General features: G+C 32.8%; 1 protein-coding gene across 1 annotated transcript; it reads right to left on the bottom strand.

Annotated features, from left to right (window-relative positions):
- Positions 1-1,437: 1,437 nt before the first annotated feature.
- LOC139520204 (mesenchyme-specific cell surface glycoprotein-like) lies at positions 1,438-19,125 on the bottom strand. Its single transcript, XM_071312676.1, has 11 exons — positions 18,980-19,125; positions 17,222-17,400; positions 14,059-14,310; positions 12,621-12,807; positions 9,595-9,739; positions 8,541-8,655; positions 6,546-6,728; positions 5,190-5,258; positions 3,361-3,602; positions 2,116-2,324; positions 1,438-1,700 (listed from the first exon to the last, which is right to left on the bottom strand). Exons 2-11 carry the CDS (start codon positions 17,394-17,396, stop codon positions 1,595-1,597), a joined length of 1,683 nt encoding a protein of 560 aa, XP_071168777.1. The 5' UTR covers positions 17,397-17,400; positions 18,980-19,125; the 3' UTR covers positions 1,438-1,594.
- Positions 19,126-24,317: the final 5,192 nt, after the last annotated feature.

Here is a 24,317-nt window from a genome sequence, read left to right as displayed (position 1 = left end):
TGAAAACGCTACAGATAAGTTTAAGACACTTTAAGGGCATGTTATATACGCTTCAAAATTGTTCGACTTAATAAAACGTACGCGGGTATGTTTGTAACAAACACCCCATAATTCAACGTCATTGACATGCCGGAAGCACGGGTTTTCGTCCCAGTTACGACCGGGACTCGTCTCAAATACGTTCAAAAAACTTTTTTTTCTTCGTAGCGTGCATCCCATCTACGTTATAAATTAGACAAACGCCAGACATACGCCAACATACGTTACTTGAACTCCCTGTAAACGCTTAGGTCCGCTTCTCGTACGTCCAATACACGCTTAAAGCTTGTACACACTACAGATATGATTGACAAGTTGAATGCATCCAAAATTACTAGCGTATTGGCAGCGTACATGATTCTTTTTCCACACCCGGCGTACGTCGGTGCTATACGCTAATGTGTGACGGCGGTATAAGATCAAGATAGTTATAAAGCCAAACAAGTACAAAGTTGAAGAGCATTGAGGACCCAAAATTCCAAAAAGTTGTGCCAAATACGGCTAAGGAAATCTATTCCTGGGATACGAAAATCCTTTAAAAGCGAATAAAATTACTAATTTTAAAACGATAAAAGGTTCAGACCGTGTATATTTACGCCAAACATTTTTCATTTTAAGCTGAACAAATAGATTTTGAAAATACCCTACATAAAGAGTTATTGAAGATTTCTTGGGTAGTTTTCTTTTCCTCTCATAAATATTACAACGTCTGTACTATTCTGGTATGATAATCCATGGAAGACATGCACTTATATCACATCTTCTTATTTCTATATATTTAAAGTGTGTGGTAGAACAGATAAAGATAAACCATACTTTTGAAAATGTTGTCCTTTGTCCCTGATTTCGTTATTAGATCAAAAGTTTATTTCGTCCTCTGAATGCTGTTATATTAAATTATGGTTAATATCTGTAAAACCTAATTGAACATTCCAGGTTTAGTATTCAGAACGCTAGTTATGCGTGTCTATTTAAAGCATCGGCACTTGATTCTTAGGGTCCAGAAAATTAAAATTATTAAAAACTAAATATTTAAAAGAAAAAAAAAAGTACCAAAATCGGTTATGGCAGTATATGTGCATGTTACGAACAGTAAAGGTTGAGATAATTGCTGCATTGAAGATATAATATCAGCACGAAGGTATTTTACTACTACCCTGGTGATGCATTTGAGTGCATACTATAAAAACCTTATAGACGAAACGTCCACCAGCAGCGTTATCGGTATAGTGATTAGGAAGAGTCATTTATTAAAGACACAAGGTTCATACTTCAGACGTCCGACACACGTCTCGTTTTGATATGACTCCTTAATCGAACCAAAGGCCCAATTAGTTACAAGTTGATTAAACATGTAGAAAACAAAAGGACATGTACGCCTCTGATAGAAAAAAAAACTGACTGTTTCATATTATTTTAATATTTCATTAAACAGTAGTTACAAAAAATGACTGCATCAAAAAAATTTAATGTCATCACAAGAGCGTATCTTTCTATGTACTAAATTGAATTCAACATAGATGAGAATTGTAGAACCAAAAATTATTATTTTAATTTATTTCCGTAAAAAGCTAACTTCATATACTCCAAGGGAACCAGTCGCTGAGCCAATTACCCAAACCAATACTCTTCCATTAGGCGAAACATCTGCGTTTATGATTCTGAATAAATAAAAAAAATATAATCTTATTTCAACATCATTCATAACAGTAAATGTTTCAGTGTCAAGTTCTCTTTAGCAGCAATACAATTTAACATTAAACTAGTGCAGCATGACTAAAAAGTGGCTCTATGTAATTTATCTTTATTGAAGATACAGGTAGATGTGCTTAGGTAGTTTTTGTTCTATTGATTCACAATTTGTCTAGACTCGGCACGATTTAAAGCTTAACATAAAGTATAGGCAATTTTTAATTACTTACAATTATACGTTGACCTGTGGATGTCTTGAATATTTTTCTGTTGTTTTTTTGTGTTCTTTACTCGTTTATAAACTATCAATATAAACGGTACAAAATCACCCAAAACAACGTCGATGGTAGAATAAATAAGATATAAATATATATAAATTTATACCCGATGTCTGTTATAATAGCATCACCAGCTTGGTTAGCGGTATATAAGGCGTTCCAAGTTTGAGTATTTTGCCCTTCTCTGTGTACACTTTGGTGTCTAGGTACTAATAAATCGTCACTGTAAAGATGTAAAGCACCTGTTCTTGTGCCAACTACTATTAAAGGAGTAGTTCCACTCATTCCTACAGCTATTGCGGTTGGTTCTGGACCCTGAAAATTGTTTTAAAGACCTATTTCATTGTGTAGGAATATAGCAAAAATAAAAATAAAATCTGGGTGCGTCAAAAGGCCAAGTGCAAAACCATGAATAAGTCTCAGTCAGTGATGTCACAATGAAGAACATATTGTCGTTACGGTAATGTATACAGGACAATCTGTAACACCAATATTCCTTGGCGTTTAACCATGTTCTGATGCTATCTGTTAAACTTAATGAGGGAGGACTTCAACTTCTCTACATGGAAGCATTGGTATAATAGCTCACTTATTTACAGTAGTCCTCTGTTAAGATTTGATTTGTTTATAAGATTAACAATAATTCATTATGGTCAAGAATGTCCTATTATGCTTAGTCTTTAGATTTCTATGTTGTGTCATGTGTACTATTATTTGTCTGTTTGTCTTTTTTCATTTTTAGCCATGGCGTTGTCAGTTTGTTTTCGATATATGAGTTTGACTGTCCCTCTGGTATCTTTTGTCTCTCTTTTATGGTAAACTTAACACAGGTATAATTTACCTAATTGATCAAAAACATGCCCTCAACACTAAACACAGCATACCAAGTGATGCAAAATTGATGCAAACTTCTTAAATTTTATTGTTCAGACTCGTTATATTAACTGTCACTAGATTTCATTAGTCTTCTGCCTTTCACGTTATCCGTGGAAATTTGCCGTACTGCTTTTATTCTGCGTTCTGACTAAACCAATAGCACATTCTGTGAATTGAATGATTGTTAGAGTAACCACCAAGTTCAGCAATATTTTCAATATCATCGTAGCGGTCATTGTTTTTTTATGGTGGAAGCAGAGTACACAAAGACCTTGGCAGGATAATTTGCAATCCTTTTCAGTTAAGATCGAAGTCGAACGCACCTTCCACCAAACGGGGTCGGAAGTCTCAGCCTTAGTGTTGATAAACTACTTTATCAAATCAACCATACATACCAGAATTGGACTCCAAGAGTTGTCAACGATGAGGGGAATGATGCATCTATTACAACTATTATTTTATCTTATCAACTTACATGATCGTCTGATCTTAGGTCTCTCTGTTGGAGTGGTGACTGATTTCCGTTACTGCACTCTCCATTGAAGGTATTTGGATACACTTCATTTTCTTTTGTTTCAAGTTCATCTGCGGTATCATATGCTAATGACATTGTTTGTACTTGCCACAATGAAGCGCTTCGTGCTCCATAAGCAGTAACATCCTTAATTCTTTGTGAGATAGGATCCCTCCCGTCTGATTCTCGGACAAGTAAACGACCTACACAAAAATAAAAACAATATTTTTTTATAGTAATTTTCGTCATTTGTCTTGCTGAATGTGTTGAAATAAGGGATCTAGATGATCTGGTATCAATGTGGTCTAAAGAATCGAAGAAAGATATCTATCCATTTTCTGTTTTATAAATTCACTTGGCTTTCCTTCTTATTGTACAAAACATATGAAAAAGACACTTATTTTATTATTTCGAAGAGTGCTTATGTTCTTTTAATTCGAAAATAAATCGAAAACGTCATAGGATAAGAGAAAATAATCAAAACACAATTGTTAACAAAACAAACATAGAAAAATAAAGACTGAACAACAAGAACCCCATCAAAAAACGGAGTTATCACAGGTGCTCCGGACGAATAAGCGGATCAAATTCCACTTGCGGCACCCGTTATGTTGCTAATGTATGCTCAAACCCGCTGATCAGTCTGATTCAGTACATCAAATTCGGAGAAGAAGAAGATGGGATTGTGGTTACGACAATTGTAAAACGTATATTCCATAAAGGTCAATCAAATCGTAATGGTACTCATAAAAGTTCCGAATGGTTGATTTCAATCACCTGAAACACTTGCTTTTATAGCATCCTGGTTAGTAGCAACCCTCTTCCAATGAAATCAGGAAGCAAATGCAAACCCTTGAATATCGTATCAACTGAGAGATATATACTCCAGATGCAGGCGCTAATGGAATGTTGCTACACAAAAATGGAAAGTTCACTAGAAAGCTGAAATAATCTCTTTTGTCGTAAAGTTTTCTTTTTAAGTTCGATGGAATGATATTTATAATAATAGTATCAACAGGCCAGTAGTCAGTTCTTCTGTATTGACATTGAATAATCCTTGATATTGTCATACTTATAAATTAACTGTTTACAAAACTTTGAAATTTAGAAATACTAAAGCTTTTCTACATCAGGAATATATTACGTTTGCTGTATTTGGCAACATTTTTAGGGATTTGTGGTCCCCAATGCTCTACTACTGTTCTTTATTTGGCCTTTTTATCTTATTTCGATCGAGAGTCACTGATGAGTCTTTTGTAGATGAAACGCGCGTCTGGCACAAATACACAATTTGAATCATGGTATATATGATGCGAATATCATTTGAACACGAATATAAGGATCTGCTAACTAGTGGGTATTTATCACAAAAGATACAAATTTCTATATGTCTTAATTTCTTAATTTCTTAATGAGATGTTTATAAAGAATAAATAAATAAAAATGTTTTTTAACCAATTATGCTTATCAACGTATTACAGGGCCAGTATAGATGATGAATACTGTAAACTCATTAATTAATAAAAACTTCGCAATAATTTCTAAATTTAAAATAACCTTTTATGATCTGTATTAACAAATCACATGATTAAGGGACTTTTGAAATATAACATGATAATTTAACGATGGTTTGTTGATTTTGTACCCAAGAGTTAAAAAAAATTAATTAAAACATGACAATTCTGTTTTTGAATAACGGACTCATTTTGCTAGTAATCCATTATATCGATAACGGCATCAAGCAATATATCGATAAAAGGGATATAAACTAACGGAAAGAAATGACCTACCAAGTTGTTGATTGGAATTCACAGCTGTGGTTAACGTTGCTGGCCACGTGGCTGTATCGAAATCGCCGTCTAAAATTAGAAAAAAAGTAACCATTTGAATTGCTACAAATAGCTCATAAATCTTCAAGTTGTCCGTTCAATAATTAATTGTTGCAAGGAATTATTTATTCATATTCAGATGTAAAGCTAATATACTAGATTAATGAATTGTGTGGATTTAATTTTTTAAGAAATCAGTCATTATTTTTGTTATATCAAACAAATAGTTCATGATGATGAGCATCATTTCACTTTTGGTCAGGTTTATATTCGTGGTTTTGTGATTATGACACAGTTTTCCTTTTTTTGTGGAATTTTTTTTTATTGTGTATTCATTATATTCGTGGTTAATTATTTAGATGTATTGAGAAAAAATGTCTGTTTGTGGGTATTTGATTAAATGGTCTGCATACATGCCTACAGACATTTATATTCCACTGAACATTTTAACCGTAAATATTTGAAAATTTGCACTCTCACGGTAAAATGACATATTTTGATTGGCTAAGACGAGGGTGTTAATTTACTCTATCACATGGTTGAGCGGGTGACAATTTGTTTGAATGTTACCCTCTCGGCTAAACCAATCAAAAGTCGATAATTTAAAGGACAATGAATTGAATTTACGTCAAGTTATTAAAGACAATGCTTCAAGTTCTACGTTTTGGCTCAGTTTCTATAATCTGACTTTCAAATAAAACAAATGAAACATCTTAAACTGCACTCGTTCTATTTTTTTCTTTAAAACCTATAAATCTTTATGTGTTATGCTTATTGCTGATATTTTATTCCATACGCAAACGCATTCGTTCACCATCGATTGGTTTCAATAGGTGATGTACATTTCATCATGTTCATTGTGATGTATATTTCTCCGCCAGGTATGAGGCCTTTTAATAGGGTGATTTCCCCCAAAAAAATAAATCAAATAAATAACAATAGCACAATAACAACAATTGAAAAATCTTTTTTACTGTATAGCCGAGCCTTTTTTTCCCGTTTAGGGCCGAATCTTTATATCGTTGATATGTCAAGTCAATGCACGATTATTGTCTATTTACTTCACTTCTGTTGATTTTTCTAATATCCGTAACGTTGTTAAGTACGTGACTACATAGAAAATACTTTAAAATAAATTTCATCTATAAAAGACAATAATGATAGGACATTCAGTATAATAAATTAAATAACACATAGCTGAGAGGGTGATAAATCAGATTGGTACCCCTCGAAAAAGCATTGTCAACATTGGCTTCGCTGAATATCTTACATTATTATTAAAATCTTTCATTAACTCTTATAATAAAATAAACATACCCAAGGATATTTGTCTTGCTCTTTTGGACTCATCAAACGAATTTGTCAATCCATCAGCAGCTGCATATCTTTTTATAACTCCTTGATTTGCTGATACTATATACTCCTGACCATTTAAAATAGCAGTTGCAATATCTGTTGGCTGGTACATCGCATAAATCGGATAATGATTAAGATTTGCTCCTACATCAGTCAAGACATTAAAATTAACTGATTGCAGCCCAATCAATCACTATGGCTAGAGGTATGGGGGAGGGTTGAGGTCTCATAAACATGTTTAACCCAGCTGTATTGTTGCGCCTGTCAAAGTCAGGAGCCTCTGGCCTTTCTTAGTCTTGTATGATTTTTAATTTTAGTTTCTTGTGTACAATTTGGAGCTTAGAATGCCGTTCATTATCGCTGAACTAGTATATATATTTGTTTAGGGGCCAGGTGAAGGACGCCTCCGAATGCGTGAAATTCTCGCTGCATTGAAGACCTGTTGGTGACCTTCTGCTGTTGTTTGTTCTATCGTCGGGTTGTTGTCTCTTTGACACATTCCCATTTTCTTTCTCAATTTTACTATGAGCGGCATTAGCAGTCAATTAGATGCTCTCCGATTTGACCAACATTATCATATTTGATTTATAACATAAACTTAATTCTTACATCTCTCCAAATTACAAAAAAAACACCCCAAAAGAAACAATAAGTAATGCATGAAAAATAATGTATTATCAATTTGTGCATATTTTAGACTAGATGTCATCTAATAATTTAAAATTGTGTTGACCTCCGAAGACTGCCGTGGATCCTGAATTCTGACATAAACCTAATCAATGTAGAAATGTAGACAGAAAAGCATGTATAGTGACAGTTTTTCTAGATCTGTTTGATTTCATGTTTAAGGATACAAATATATGTAAATCATCGTTTTAACTGTAGCATAATGATAATTTCTTGGCTGGACTAGCACCAAAATGGTAATTTCTGGTACCTCTCTATTTTCACTATTCAATATTGACATTCTTTTCTTTTTAATTCATGACCGTGCCGCGTGACCGCATGATTGAGCCATAACAATAAATGTTAAAGTTAAGGTTGCTTGAATACAGATTCAAAGGAATTAAACTATAAACTTGCAAGTCAATAATACCTGAACGATATTTTTCAGTTTATTTCGACAAAATTGAATCAACTGATAGCTTATGTTTGAGACAAATCATTACATTTAAGTTTTGTATAATTTATACCTTATTTCCGTTTAGAAATTGTTTTCTATATGAAACCAAATCCAGTGAATACAAGAAAATCAAAAATTCACGTCATCAATAAATGACAGCGAAAAACAGGATCTGTTGAAGCAGCTGCACAGCTCACCTGTCTCATCCGAAGATCAAGACATTCAAACAACAACTTGCAACAAATTGTAAAAGGTAGTCTTTTTTTGGACAGGAACAATATGTGGTGTGATTTAACCAGCGATTTAACGAGCACAATCCTCATCGTTTTGAATATTTATAAGGACTTGTACAAGGCATGAAATCACACAATACAACACATAAAATAAACATTCAGGGTAGTAAACATAATACAACACATACCATAACAATCAGAGTAACCGCGTGATCTTCAATACTGTCGGTTTATCATCAACAAGGAGCGAGATCATAACGGTATAAACAAAATATTCTACCGAGAAATGAATATACCATTGGCCAACATATTCTGGGGTCTAGATTAGATTAGAAACTCTAATCGTAGATCAACAAAAGGGAAAAATCAAGATACAAAAACTTTGAAAAAGATGCAGTACCTCATTTAATCTTTGATGACCCCCCCTTATTTCACTTATAAACTGTAGGTGTAATAAGTCGTTTTTTTGAGTTGTTGCAATGTTTTTTTACCTAGTGCAAATAGACAAACCGTTCATACTATATTTGATTCTACAATGTTACGTTAAAAATGCGAACATACATCAATGTTATTTTTTTACAACAAGAAACATCATCATACCTCCATCTTGATCGCTTGTGTCAGTTCTGAAAAGCGTCCAGTTCTTCAAACCTAATCCGAAAATTTCATTCACTGAATATGCGTTGATATCAATTCTAGCAATAGCATTATTTTCCTAAATACAATAAATAAAAACAATATTTAAACTGGTTTGTAATCATTGGCCTAACGTTCAATCGCAGGAAAATCAAGAAAGACCAATCGGAGACATCAAAATATTAATATAAGCCTTTATTTTCTGTGGTAATGAACGATTTAAGTCGTTTCAAATTAATGTTATGAACCAAGCTTAAATGTATTCATGATTTTTTTCCTTGTGACATTGAATAAAATATAGTATTAACCAATCAGAATCCATCATTTCAAACTGAAGTATACTAAACAAGAATATATTTCATGTTTTGTGTGTCATTAGTTTCATACTAAATTGGAGATCCTTCAATCTAATTAAAAACCGATCTCTCATCGCTCCTGTTTCTGATATGTCGCGTGGGAGATCTAACGAAACCCGCTTTGAGGTCACATGTGAGTGACCTCGTAGGTGTGTCTTTTTCGACCAATGAAATTGAGTCTTCCACGATCTTGGAAGTTTAACGTAAGGCAAAGGGATGTAACTCATTTTATTTACGACGAAATCGTCAGTCATAATAATTCATAAACTTTTTTGATTGGCTTATTAATAGGTCGTCAACTCATTTGCATATCTTTATAAATTCATGACTTTTAGTTCACTCACATGTGACCTCAAAGCCGGTTTCGTTAGATCTCCCACGCGATATATCAGAAACAGGAGCGATGAGAGATCGGTTTTTAATTAGATTGGAGATCCTTTTATATGTTTTTGTCGCTATCGCTTGATAAAATACTTAAAAACATGAAGATCGGATTCATTTAAACATAACTATATCGATTTATGAAGAAGGAAATCATTGCAAACATAGTTTTTGTAATTCTTCACACTTGAACGTTACCACCAACTCTCTGGGGGAAGCTATCAAGAAGATATAGATTTGACTTACTGAATACTGACAAATCATTTAAGTTATACACTCACCGGAAGTGAAACATAAGCAAACCGTTGGTCCATGCTTATAGTAACCTGGTCAGGCTCCAGATCATCCCACATATTGTTGACGATACCAGCAGTATGGTCTCCCCTATATACCCACCTCACACCCTGTGCCTGATACGCGGCTTCTCTATATTGGCGAAATAGAAGTTCATAAATAAATACATATATATCAATATCTTTAAACTTCTTAAATTTTGTGATAATATAGTACCCCAACGATGACTATTCATTATGAGAACAATAGATTTGATAGGCGATATGTATTTTGTTCTACAAATTAGAATGAATGCATATGCATTAAGTATTTAATTTCTGCTGAAAGTTTAAGCGACTAACTATCTATATATTTACATTGTGTATACAACTATTTGGTGTACTGTTCGGGCACATTTGAGTGATCTCCCCTTTCACAGAGAAATTCTTATCTAGAAATATACTCAGATGTAATTTGTCCCATCGTCTGTTAAAAATGCAGTACATATGTCTAACAATTTTGAAACTTAAGTTATTTATAAGAAATGTAAATTCTCAAAACACCTTTATGACATACAACATTTTGGCGAGAGCCGTAAAATGAGACTAACCAAATAAATATTTGATGCGTCTAAAGAATTTTTCAGGATTTATCTGCATTATGATGGCTTAAACCCAAAAACTGCAGCCAATTATTAATAAAAAATAAATTTGATAAGCTTTGTGAACAAAAGAGACGGAAAAAACTGTAATAAAACCCCATATAAGGTGAACATTCCCTGGTGAGTTGTTTCCGTTAGTCGCTAAAGATTTCTTATTCAAAAATTAAATTAATTTCATAAATTAGATTTTATAATACATCATGTTATCATATTTCTATTCCGTTACATACATGTCATTATTACTATATATATATATATTATATATATATTGTGCACTAACAAGTACTAACTTATCAATGAAATGCTATATACTAACGTTAACGAGGCCGGGATAAGGTACCGGTACTTCATGTATCTCTAACAAATGTAAAATTCAAATAAAACATTATAATTTCAAAAAAAAAAAGAAAAAAAAAAGATTTCTTATTTATACACTTTACAGGTAAGAAAGGTATGTTATAAATCATATCAGTACCGAAGCACTTACCACTTGCTGTTGACCAATAAAAGGTCTACCAATAATAATATGAACACTTTGCTGGCAAATGAAAGTCATTTTATATGTGTCAAGAGATGCCCATTCTCTCAATCTGAAATCTTGTACGTAAACAGCTTGAGCATTATATAATGTATATTACATACATATTAAAAACTAATGGAAATGTATGATCTTCAACCGGATGTGTCAACAGGTTATCATTCCATGCTTTGCATGCACTACCCAAAATGGGTGTCCTTATTCAGTTAAAAAAAAATCAGAAGTCGAAGACAAACCGATAACGCCGTGTCAAAATAACAGCAGAAAACCAAAAACAAATCTACAAAACACTTTATAAAAAAGTAAAGAAAGACCAGCACAAACCTTACAAAAAGCGGAGATGAACTCAGGACTAAAACAGAAAAGCGAGAATATCTTGAAACTCATGCTGAAACCGTTTTTTGCTAATGCACGTACAAAATAGGCGAATGGTTCCATTTGGTGATGTCACAATCGAAGAAAACCACCTCGTTTTGTTGTTTGTACAATTTTCGATTGAATGTCACAATCGGGAATATGACATAAACGGTAAAACTACAGATCATACAATGTTAAATATACTTGGTATATGAACATCAACTGTTAAATAAGCTAGGATTTTTTTATTCATTGTTATTTATATTGTACAGCTAACATCGGTTTATTTGTCTGTGTTTAATTTTCGCTTTGTTCGCAGCATGAAAAGACCCCAAAATTTACACCCGCGTAAATTTCCCTGTTTATTTTAAAATGTATCGCTGTTCAACCGTTTCAACCGCTTTACTGTTATTTATCGATTATTATAAAAACAAATCAGTCTTTTGTGAATATTTGCAGATACAAAAAAATGTGCATATTAGTTAATCAAGATTTCGTTTTCATAATATATAATTAAATTTGCTAATCATACATGTCAAACCTTTTGACAGCACTTACAGTAATTGGTGACATGTTCGGAAATGTTAACTTATGATGATATATTGTTATTAAATCCCCCAACATTTCCGTTTTATGTAAAATATATAAAAATAACTCATATTAACACGGATATTTGCATAAATATGTTTTAACATGTTCTGTTTTGTTGTCACCATCAAATGATAAAAAAAATATTTAGAGCAGGAAAATTACTTTGTCTTGAACATTCTTCAAATAAGGTGTATTTTAGTTAGTTTGTAGTACTTGTACTTAGTTATCAAAGGTACCAGGCTTATAATTTGTTAGCGATATTCAGTCCGTCAATCAAGTTTATGCTATTAACATGTAAATGTTAATACACTACAATATTTTTTTTCGATTGTATGTTCCAATTCAGCGAAAATTATTCAAAGTGTGAAATTTATTCTGCTTATTTTGTCAACCCACCGGGGAAAACTAGATATACGGCATCTGAAGGGGATTTATTGTGTTTTCTTGTGCTGTTTATTTGACAAAAAGAGTATCAACGTAAAGTTTTTGGAAGAGCTGATTCAAGAAGAATAGGACAACTGTTTGTACTATAAAAACCAAAAATGCACAGTACCATACTCGTATAAGCAAACAATGTATGTTTTCCGAAACTGCAAAGAAAACTGGAGCAGTAATTGAATTTTTAGTTTTATTGGATTCTTGAATGACAATGTTATACGTTTTTTGCTATTCATCAAAAATTAAGAATGGAAATTGGGAATGTATCAAAGAGGCAACAACCCGACCAAAGGGCAGAAAACAGCCAAAGGCCACCAATGGGTCTTCAAAACAGCGAAATAATCCCGCACCTGAAAGCGTGCTTCAGTTTGCCCCCAAAACAATTATATGTAATAGTTCAGTGACAACGGACTTCAAACTAAACTCCGAAAGATATAAAAGAAATCTACCTATTTTCTAGGAAAGATTGGAAATTAATGTTGACATGTGCTGGAGATCCAAGGTCATTCCTTAGCAAAATAGACACAGAGCCTGGTGGATCTATGAATGACCCATCGAGTCCACCCCGACCTTCATTCGCAATGACAAGCTTCTGACAGTCAGTAGTAAATGCCATTCCTTTTGGGTCAACGCCAACTAAAATTAAAAATAAATATGAATTATAATATAAGGCTTGATCAAATGCCAAAATCTAAAGCTCAAACACACCAAACGAATAAAAACAAATGTCATATTCCTGACTTGGTACAGACATTTTCTTATGTAGAAAAAATTCTTTTGAGGCTTGATCTTTTCCAATATTCTAAGTTTATCAGAGATGATAAAAGCACCTTTCTCAAGGAATAAGTACATACAAACTATCTTAAAATACCTCACTAAATCATTAGCAGATGCTCCGACAGATCCTAGGTCAAGCTAGTCAAATGTATCTGTTGTACAGCATAGATCAATTGAATTCTTAGAATCGTTTCGCATCAAGACTCAAATCGAATTAATTGAGGGAGGAATTTCATAAGCTGATTTAAAAATGTATTTTGACTTGTTTTTCAAACCATGACAGAGCCTTGAATGATTCAAAAAAGTATAAACAAAAATATCAAGATACAAGGTATATTAAAAAAAAGAAAACTCTATAAAACCTGGTGTTAAATCTAGCTTAATATTGCATTTGATCGTTGTATGACCGTCACTATAATGCTAAGAATTTCGCTGTTCTCAATTGCTTGTGGTCATTCAAAAGACAAAATTTAGTTAATTGAAATCCAGGGATCAATTGAATTCATTGTATTGTTAAAATATAATTAATCATTTGTACACGTGAGAAGTTTAGCGCTATAAAACCAAGTTCAATCCACCATTTTCTACACTTGAAAATGCCTGTACCAAGTCAGGAATATGACAGTTGTTGTCAATTCGTTTGCTGTGTTTTATCATTTGATTTTGCCATATGATTAGGGTCTTTCTGTTTTAAATTTTCATCGAAGTTCAGTATTTTTGTGACTTTACTTTTGACTCGTTTGAAATTCCTACAGATCACAATAAAATTTGGTCAATTGTTTTAATTAAACTATAGTGATGAATTCAATCCATCACTTATGTGATACAGAAAGAAACTGAGGTGTATGAAACTTAAGAGTTCAATTGATTGAAAGTTTATTAGAAATATCATATACTTTAACTGAATAGTTTAACTGGATAACTTGATGATGTGCTACTTTCACTTGCACAAACTGACTAAACTAATCGATGATTAACTAGGATTAAAAGAAGATCAATTGAACTGGGTTGACAAGTACCTAGTTTATATGATAGAAACAACCTTGGTAACCTATTCTGTAATATTTTCCCATAATCTGCCCTGTTTAATATAACGTATTGTCAGCTTACCAGGTTCAACTCCAACACTCACTAACTGTGTATTACCACGTCTGAATGTGGTAAACATAATCACGTATCCTTCTTTAGTAGGCACTGGAGAGCCTACGCTTACTGCAACGGTGTCACCACAAACTTGAACATCATTAGCTCGACCATATAAGGATGAATCAATTGAATGTGTGAGTAGAATAGATGGAGCCGCTGGGTTGAACATATCAACAATATGAAGAAGGCGTGGTCGATTTATTGCGAGTTGAGCACCTGAAATAAAATGACAAAAACACTTTTTTTAAGTTCTCTTTAAATAACTGTAAATTCAGAAATTATCGTGATATTTTTATTATTGCGAAAAATGCAACAGGTTTATTATCGCAATAATTTAAAATCGCATTTTGAAATTTTTAAAATAAATTAAACAGGATTTTACTCAATATCGTAAAAATTAAAAACCGCATTTTAGTCTAAAATGACAAAACCGCAATAATAAATGCACGCAATAATTTCTAAAATACAGTAGTTAGAGCGATCCAAATTAAGGTCATCGTAGTTCACCGATGTACAAATCTAATTAATTGAATAGACAAACAAATCAAGGTTACAAACAAACACCGAGGGATAACCACAAAAAGCAACGAGACCTGCTGCGTCGAAAGGGTAAGGGTCTTATGATTTACATCCATCACCCGCCATGTAATTCTACATTAATTTAAAATGTAATAATTTAATTTTGGATGTAACGCGTCTTCTGATTGGCTGACGTCGTTTTGTTTATCATAGACATAATTTTGTCATGTGACCTTGACGTCTTCGACGTTTCTTCCTGATTTTCTCCGATTTAAAATGGATTTAGGAATTAAATTATAAGAAATAACTGTTATATTTTTTCTGCCTATTCGAAATAACATAAAAAAATGTGGTGCACACTTTAAATAACCCGCTGCGCGGTTTATTCAGTGTGCACCACATTTTTGATGTTATTTCTTCATAGACAGAAAAAATATTACATTTATTCCTTAAATAATCGGGAATAGGACACGATCAGAAAAACTACAGAATAGATGACTATTCAGATATCTAAAGATCTGGCCATCGAATGTCATCATTAACAGTAGAAAGAATTGGGATAAAATGTTTAGAAATATGTAAAGTAGAATATTTTGACATTCTATTTTTACGTCGTTCTTAAGAAGGCTTTTGTAAAGTTTCAGTTTTTAAGGTTATAGTCATTACTCTTTGTAATGAAAATACCATAAAAGAGAAAAACCAATTTGGTTTTTCAAAAATCTCCTCCACCAGAAAAGATGTAATGGTATATTTTGGATTCCGAGTTTTGCTGTGAATTTCAAGTTCTTTAACAAAACATTTTTTATCATAATTTGTTCAAATAAAACCAATATCTTTGTTATGATAGATCAAAATATTTGTTGTAGGGACCCGATAAAAAGTAAAATAGCAAAATATCAACTCCAACGAAAAGTCAAAACGGAAAGTGTTTTTTTCTTTAAAGCACACACAACCGCACGTTTTGTAAAAGGGTGAAAGCATCTTTTGCTGAATGTACGTCGTAGATTTGGAATACACATCAGAATAATCTAGGCCGATACGCGTTTACAATATGAAAAAGGTGTGCAATTGTTAAATTTTACTCTAATTTTTCAATAAATAAATATTTTTCTCTATAATAAAATTTTGACAATTTGCTGTTCATAGTTTAATATGTATGTGTTCAGAACTTCTAAACTTTGAATCAATCAATACAAAAGACAAATATAATCATATTAACTGATTAAATGATTATTGTTTGCTTATTTCATGCATATATCGGTCGAAAAGCTTATTATAGAATTAATCCAGTAGGAAAGGTTTTCAAGATAAGTCGATCGAAAAAGAGAAGAGAAACTTTACAAAATAGAAAAATCAAATGAAGGGTTTGTTAGAGCAGGGTTTTGCTTTGAACCAGTTTTCGAAGGACACCGTAGAATTTGTCCAAATGCAGGCATATAATAAGACGTCATCCCAAAATGAGGCAATTCAGTACAATGTCTACACTTCAAAAAACGTGATAGCGTATATTTTTACTAAGGAAAACGACCGACGCCTATCATTGGTCTTGCAGACAGACTGGAGTATTTAGAGGAAAAATTGAACACAAACCCTTTTCCCTTTGTGTGCATAATTTTTTAAAGGATATTTGTGCATTAAGTTTATTTAGGCATATTGCAATGTTAACCCCCATATGAGAAAAAAAGTTACGGGAAAATATGCCTGAGATATGTAAAAAATGTAATTGAAAGTACCCTTTGATATAATAAGATATTTAATCATAAAGCTGTACGATTTTGATGAGTTGATAGTTCCTATCATCTGTTCCGCATGTTATATATAAAAAAAATTGCTTCTTATCACGTCCATTGCATCTGGAGCAAATTATCTGTTCTAATCCTTTTAGGTATTTTATTTAACATAACATATTGGTAGCGTTTAAGGGCGAATGGGTGACATACGATTAAAAGCTAAGATTATATTTTAGACATTGATCCAATACTTAGCGATATTATGTTTTTATAGATATATTTAACCAAAAAAGATATTTGATTGGCATTAACCAAAATCTTTGTATAATATATTTAAAAAATGTACTTGAGGACTATGCCAAAATGGGTAGAGCTCAGAGATATCAAAGGGATACTTACAAACTCAAAGAAAAACAGAGAATACCTTGTTCAAAAAGAAAAAAAAGACAATTAAACATTAAACATGAACCTAAGGCAACACTATCCCCACTCATAACTGATGGAGAACCCAGGAGCTGCGGAAGGGAAATCAATTGCGGTTCCACCTGGAACCTGTCATATTCCGCATGACAAGTTGACAATCGGTGATAATTGGCGTTCAGATTTAGTACGATCACGAAAAAGAGACGGGTTTGTTATTAAGACCGCGGTCATATATATTCCCTTCCGGTTACTCAAAAGTTTTGATTGCGTTTGTAAATATTGCGAAGTATTGACTTTAGCTTTACCATTGCAAACATCCCGGAAACCATGAGAGAAAAACTGACGGTCTGAAATTTTGTATCTGCTTGGAAACATATATTCCAAACGCAGTCGGTGCTGGAATGTCTGAGGTCTATAATATAATAATTCATAGTACAATTGCAGTAACAACTTACCTAATACGTAAAGTATTCGTTCCTGTGGGTCATAAGATGCCTGGTGAGCAGCATTGCTGAATAATGATGGTGTGCCTCCAGAAGTAGAAGGAAATGTTGTATAGCTTTGTCTTGTCAGTTGAAACTGGCATAAAGCTGTTGATATGCACAATCCAACTAGTAGAAGGATCTTCATTTTACTGTGAATTAAATAAAAATAATATAGACTTAGAACTATTTTGTGCTTTGACGTGAACTAAATGCTGTCTACTAAAAAGCTGCCTTTTGATATAGTACAACCGAATCTAGAGTGTCAATGTAATACAGACAGACAGACATACATATAAAACAAAAGTCAACATATCTGTCTATGTTAGCTTTGACATTTCAGTCATGTGATTGCTAGCAGGGTGATGCAGGGTGATGCAATACTTCTATCGTTCTGGTGTATGTCAAATGTATAAATTGCTGAAAACCAAAGGTCAATAAGGGATAGTGAAACAGTGAAACTCTCTAAAGTGCGGTGGACGTCTTGCTGTGAAGGATGCACTAGTCCGGTCAGAATGGGGACTTCTTATCTGATGTCTTTTGTAAAGAGAGTGCCATGCTCAACTTGCTACACTTGTTTGATTGGTCAGTAAGTGTCCTGTTTCAAGGCACAATTTCTGTCTCTCTTTTATATACAGTGTAGCTTTGTATTCCAGTGGCAGTCCAAAAATCCCCGTCCTGCACCCCGGACGGCCTGTATTTCAGGACCTATCTATTGTATTTATTGTTTTTTTCCCTAAATATGCATGAAATGTTTGCCTCTAAATAATAAGCAACCAACAATCAATCAATCAATTGACACTGGATTCCTCTAATGTCAACTAGATTTTAGATTTATGGCAGTATCTTAATTGATACTTGCTTTCACTGGAAAAGTGTAGATGTATCATGTAAGGGTTATATTCGACCTATGCTTATTAATTCTAAAAAAGGGAGAAAAAATGTGTAAAAATTTCGTTAATGTTTACTGCAACTTTCAAGTTGTTTATTTTTACATTTCAAGGTGTATACCTGGATGTCTTGTTCGAAGATTATGATAAGGTATCAATACATATTGTTTTGCTAGTGACGTCATTTAATACAAAATTAAGCACTGACATGAATTATTTGTACGATTTTCTAAACATGGTTTCATGTACTAACAAGTCGAGATAAAAAGAGAATGGTTTAGTCCTTAAATCGCACTGGTTTAACCCCAAACAATGTTAATGGTAAAATACCCGTTCATTTCAGCGGCACAGTTAAGAAATTACTATAAATTATATTGATTTATAAAGTTTTAGTTTTGATCCCAGAGTTTTCAATGCTCCACTAAAGATTCCCCAAAAAGTCTAGAGTTATGCCGTGCTAAATCAAAATGATATAGACAATACTCATCATGGATAGCAGGACTAACATTTTATAAGCGTGACGCGCGATATGTCTTCTTAAGACTCACCAGTGTCGCTTAATTCTAAGTCTTTTTTTAAGGCTACTAAAGTACGAAGTTGAAGAGCATTGAGGAGCTTAATTTGCGGATCGTATTTTGATGTATTTTTGTTTTGCATTGTAAGGATGCTATATAATTTACATATCTCCCATATTTTCATTTATTTTTGATATTCTATAAAAGAAACAATTGATAATGATAAAATGTTTGTATGTCAACTTGCCCTTTTTAACATAAATGTGTCGAAATTTGGCCAATTGTCAACATCTGCTAATATGAAATAATTGTTTGATGGGACTTACCTAGTCGCTTTTCTGTAAAACCGTGATACGTACTAACAGGGTGAGATCTATGTGTACATCTGTTGTGATTCCAACTTTTATCTAAAAATTGTGCGTGACGATCACGTAATACTTAACTTGACTATTTTGAACTATGGGAGGAAAACTTTAATAAACCAGTACAACAGATTCATTGTCACGTGATTTATGTAATACCAAATTAACGTTTTTGTCCAAATTATGAATCAAACCAGGTTTCTAGTACACCAACTATATTCAAGTTATATAACGGACACGTGTTTCACTACGTCGTTGATTAATTCAATACAAAGTCGGAATGAAAAATATATCTCTTGCATTTATTTGAAATAAAATGCAATTGGTATTGTATAATATATTGACTTAAAAGCAAAAATTTCATAATCGAAATGATATTGAGGGTTGCAGTAATCTCCATTATTTGATTTAATGGTCCAGGAAATGTGACTGTCATCCTACTATCAAAGACTAGTAAGGAATGAATATTTACTAGTTTAGACTTTGTCGTTTATATATGACTGTCAAAAGGTAGCAACAATGTCTTGGTTGTTTATGTATTCATTCTTGTCTCATTTTTATTTTATATTTTTATTTCTTTGTCATATGCTTGAGTTTTATATTCAGAGAACAAAAAATGTTTTAAAACCTTGATGCTAAAAAAAATATCTAATGTTTCTCGTATTCTGGCAATGGCGTTTTTAAAGGTATAAATACATTGGAAATTAATTGAGGGCCTTCACTGACGTTGGCTATTGGTATGTTAGATTATAGACGAAAGGTTTATATATGTTTCATTAATGGTATCATTTTTGCTATACCTATATGTATGCAATGTACAAAGCCATATCTTTTCCGACTGTCAATGACGTTTTTACATTAAATCCATTGAATGTTGAATGGTGGCTGTGAACTAGTTGATAATTGAGTCTAATATACATAAAAAACTTTGTTGTTATTGGTGTTTTTGTATTGTCAGAAGTTGCAAGTACTCGCCGATCTGTACTTTGTGTGTTCTGTATTGTGGTTGATGAATCTATACCCTGTCACGTTCAGTTTGTGAGTTTGGTAAAAAGTAAATGTTTTCTTGATTTATATTGATTTGTTTAATGGGTTAAGGCCTTTTCAACTGATTCCATAGTCTGTTGTTATGTTGTTGTTATGGCACATGCTTTATGAGCCTATCCTAAGTCTTCAGTTCAGTGGATTTTGGTGGTTCATACCTCTCAATTTGTTTGCCCTTATTTTTTGGTTATAAATTAGGCCAGCAGTTTTCACAATTGAAATCATTCATATTTTTCATGTCTAAAAGGCGTATTTAAGGCCGTAAGGTTAATACCTATAACATGCACTTCATTTGAAATTTAGAAACAAATAGAGTTTAGTGTTGAAATTGTGAAACGCTTGTCATGTATCTGTTTCAAATACAATCATTATCGATATCATATTAAAACGATGTACCCCAGACGCCTGTTTCGTCTACATAAAACAAGTCAGTGCTGTTAGAGTTCAGAAACTAAATAAAAACAAAACGAAAACAAGAAAAATTCCAAGTTGTATCAAACATTCCGAAATGTTTTGACAACCTCCTTGAGAACCTCAACCATAGGTGGCATCGACATATATAGAATCTCGTTACTGGTTATATCCTTTGCTACAACGGAATGATTCTTTTAAAAAGAGTGCCTCAATGAGACTTTGCAATTGGGAAAAGCATTACAAGGACTGTGCCTTTGCCCTTTTCTCTGAGCATGTATTGATTTTGTTTCACGGATGGATACCCAATATCATTTGATATAGTTTTTATAAAAATAAATTACTTTTAACCGAAATTGAACAGACAGTTTTGATGTAAAATATTGGTAGTGTCAACGACTTTTTTTTAGGACGGGGGAATTTTAACAACATAATGACGATACACTTGAATCGACGTTATGTGATGTGGTTGATATTTGAGTCTGACTTGATGATTCGAGACAAATATAAAACTTTTTTACCGATTTTATGGGCCTTCTATTTTTATGTTTACCTATTTTTAAAAGATTTCATTCGGTAATATTCCAGAAAAAAATAGGTAAATGTCTTGTTTTTTTTCTATTTTCATTCATAGTTTAACGAGCTTAATTGGTATTCAAAATTATACCAAATCTGTGACATATCCCATTTTCTGTACATTAATCTTAAGTAACGTTGATCAGATAATATAACCCTGCATTAAAACATCGCTCCTTGTTTGAAAAAATAACAGCACGCACAAGTAATTGTACTTTGTTAGAAGACCAGAAAACTTAGCTTGAAATCGTTTGTTTTGACTGGAACACGAAGGGACAAGGAGGTAGATGTTCGCTATAGAAGAAAGGTAAAACACCAAAAATACCGAACTCCGCGAAAAATTTAAAACGGAAAGTCCGTAATCAACCATCAATCTCTTCTTGTTGATAACACGGATGACATTTCTCACATTTATAGTGTTCAATCTTGTCCTATTGTTTCTTTCTGGAAAATAGTTACATTTTCATTAAAAAAAAACCCAGTCAGGTGAACTTTTGATATGCCCTTTCATTCGAGGTGACTATTTCATTGCAGTTTATCTTTTCATTTCATAGTTTCATTTAGACGTATTGAAATACCATAAATTCAGTATGACACCACTAAACATAGCTATCATGACATGGTGTGGTAACCCATCGTTGATTGAACCTAAATACGAAACGCTGTTAAGGTGTGACCTACTTATACAGTGTTATTAAAGGAAGAGGTCACGAGACTATCACAAGGCTAAGAAAATGCAAATTATAGGAAGAAAATTGTTCATTATTCCCTAAAAACTCCAACACATTCAATCATAAAAAGCTACTAGTATTTTGGATGAAAGATAAAAATAAAATACCAAACTCAAAGGAAAATTAAAAAATTTCTTTAAGACTGGCAAAATGAAGCACTGTCAATCAAAGTAAACATTGACTGGCGTATTCCAGACTTAGTACAGGCATTTCCAAATAGGTTGGAAGGTAAAATCTGCTTTTTAGATAGCTCAATCTCCTTCTGTGACTACTGTTTTTAGTACACAATATACACATTCCTCAAATGTAACACGTCTATTAAGTCGGTTTTCTTGGCACAACTTTTTGGAATTTTGGATCCTCAATGCTCTTCAACTTTGTACTTGTTTGACTTTATAAATATTTTGATATAAGCTTCACTGATGAGTCTTATGAAGACGAAACGCGCGTCTGGCGTACTAAATTATAATCCTGGTACCTTTGATAACTATTCAAATATTTTGTCTTCGAGCATCAATGAAGAGACATTTATAGTCGAAATTCGATTTTGGTACAGAAAATTAAAATTACTCCTCTTATTATATGGGAGGTGGGGTGCCATATTGGTATCGTACGTTTTTCTTATTTCTTTCACTTTTTTGTCCAGCTTACATCTCGGGATTTGACAAACCAATTATAATGGAACTACAACACAATGTTTACCAGCAGGTGCAGATTTGCAATCGGGGTATGATATTTCAAAGATGGCTGTCGCTGCCATGGAAACTGCTAAAGGCGATATGTTTTTAAAAGTTCCGAAATGGCCGTCATTGTCATGGAAAATTTTAATATGACCCTAGCGAAAAATACATTAAAACTGCATTTTCTTATAGAATATTAGATCAAACCTGAGAAAAATTTATGGACATGTGAAACATGGCATGTTCCAAATTGGCACCCGTCTTTGAAAACTTGAAAATGGTCACTGTTACCATGGAACCAGAAAAAAATCAAAAAAAAAATCAAAATGCTCCAAACTTTATCAATTTTAAACAGTGTGTAATGGCATTTGTAGATGCGCTGTTTGACTTTAAAATTTTCAGAAATGTTGCTTATACCCTGGCAATTGCAGGAGGCAGGGGGTGCGAGGGTGTCATCCGTTTTTGCTGATTATTACAAATCTAGTTGATCTTATTTTGATTATTTACCTAGATATCCTAAAAAAACAAAATCAAATAAGTTCATGTTGTACCACAACTAATTTGGTTAGAATAAAAGATAATTTACTTCCCTTCAAATTAATCGTGCATGCACTGAAAAATAAACAAATGTAGATTTACTAGCTACATTAACTAGTAACAGATAAATTCTAACTAGAACATCTGTTAATATATTAGTCTATCGTTTTAAATTCTTTACCAAATAAACTTTACTTATACGGCTAGAAATAACATTGATAATAAGGTTCACTTAGTATGTACCACTATGTTTTTATTTGTGCACATGATGTTTCACCGTGAACAGTCTTTACAAAATTGACTATTCGTATTTTGTCTTGGAAGGAAATTCATGTCATGCAAGTCTCGATGTCTTGTTTCTATTATTTTTATTCTAGAAGGTTTGAGTTCTAATGTTTAAACAAATCGATTAATAATTCAATTCTTGATGTAATACGTCTTCTGAATAGCTGAAAGTTGTTTGTGTATCATTTCATAGACATAATTTTGTCATGTGACCGCAAGGTCATTAACGTTTTTTCATGATTAATTCCTTAAAAATTGAAATCAGAATTAAATTATAAGAAATCAGTGCACTGTTTTTCTGTCTACTTGAAATAATCACAACAATAATATGTCCCCAGTAAACGGATGCCCCATCCGCACTATCATTTTTATTATGTTTAGTGAATCGTGAAAATGGGATAAAAACTCTAATTTGGCATTTACATTAGAAAGATCATATCATAGGAAACTAATACAAAAATACAAATGTAGTGGACACTGAGCAATAGGTAAAATCACAAAAATACTGAACTCCGAGGAAAATTCAAATTCAATTCAAAACGGAAGGCCATAATCAAACGTCAAAATCAAAAGCCCAAACACATCAAACGAATGAATAACAACTGTCATTTTCCTGACTTGGTACAGGCATCATTTTCTTATGTAGATAATATATAACACTGTTCACAGGCTATTCAGTATGCATCAGATGGTTGGTGTTATTTCTATATAGACAGAAACAATATTACTGTAACAGTTATTCCTTACATACTCTCTAGACATTGACTTAAGACGTCAATAATAGGGGCGTTTCTTTGATATCTATAGTAGTTAATCCTAGTATCCATGATGAGTTAATTCATATCATATCTTTTTTAAAATTTTGTCTTTTGTGGTTTACCTAATATAAAAACAGGCAGTAGGTACCGAGAGAGCAATTCACAAATGGAATGTGAGCAGACATCACCAATGCCAAAAAAAACAAATGAAGTGAGTTCATTGCTCGAGATTAAACAGGGTGTAAGTTAAGATCTAACACGACATATTCGTGGGTCTGTC

The sequence above is a fragment of the Mytilus edulis genome, chromosome 4, assembly GCF_963676685.1.
Source record: "Mytilus edulis chromosome 4, xbMytEdul2.2, whole genome shotgun sequence".
Taxonomy (NCBI): domain Eukaryota; kingdom Metazoa; phylum Mollusca; class Bivalvia; order Mytilida; family Mytilidae; genus Mytilus; species Mytilus edulis.
The sequence above is the reverse complement of the archived record's forward strand: the minus strand, read 5'-3'. Positions and strand labels throughout refer to the sequence as shown.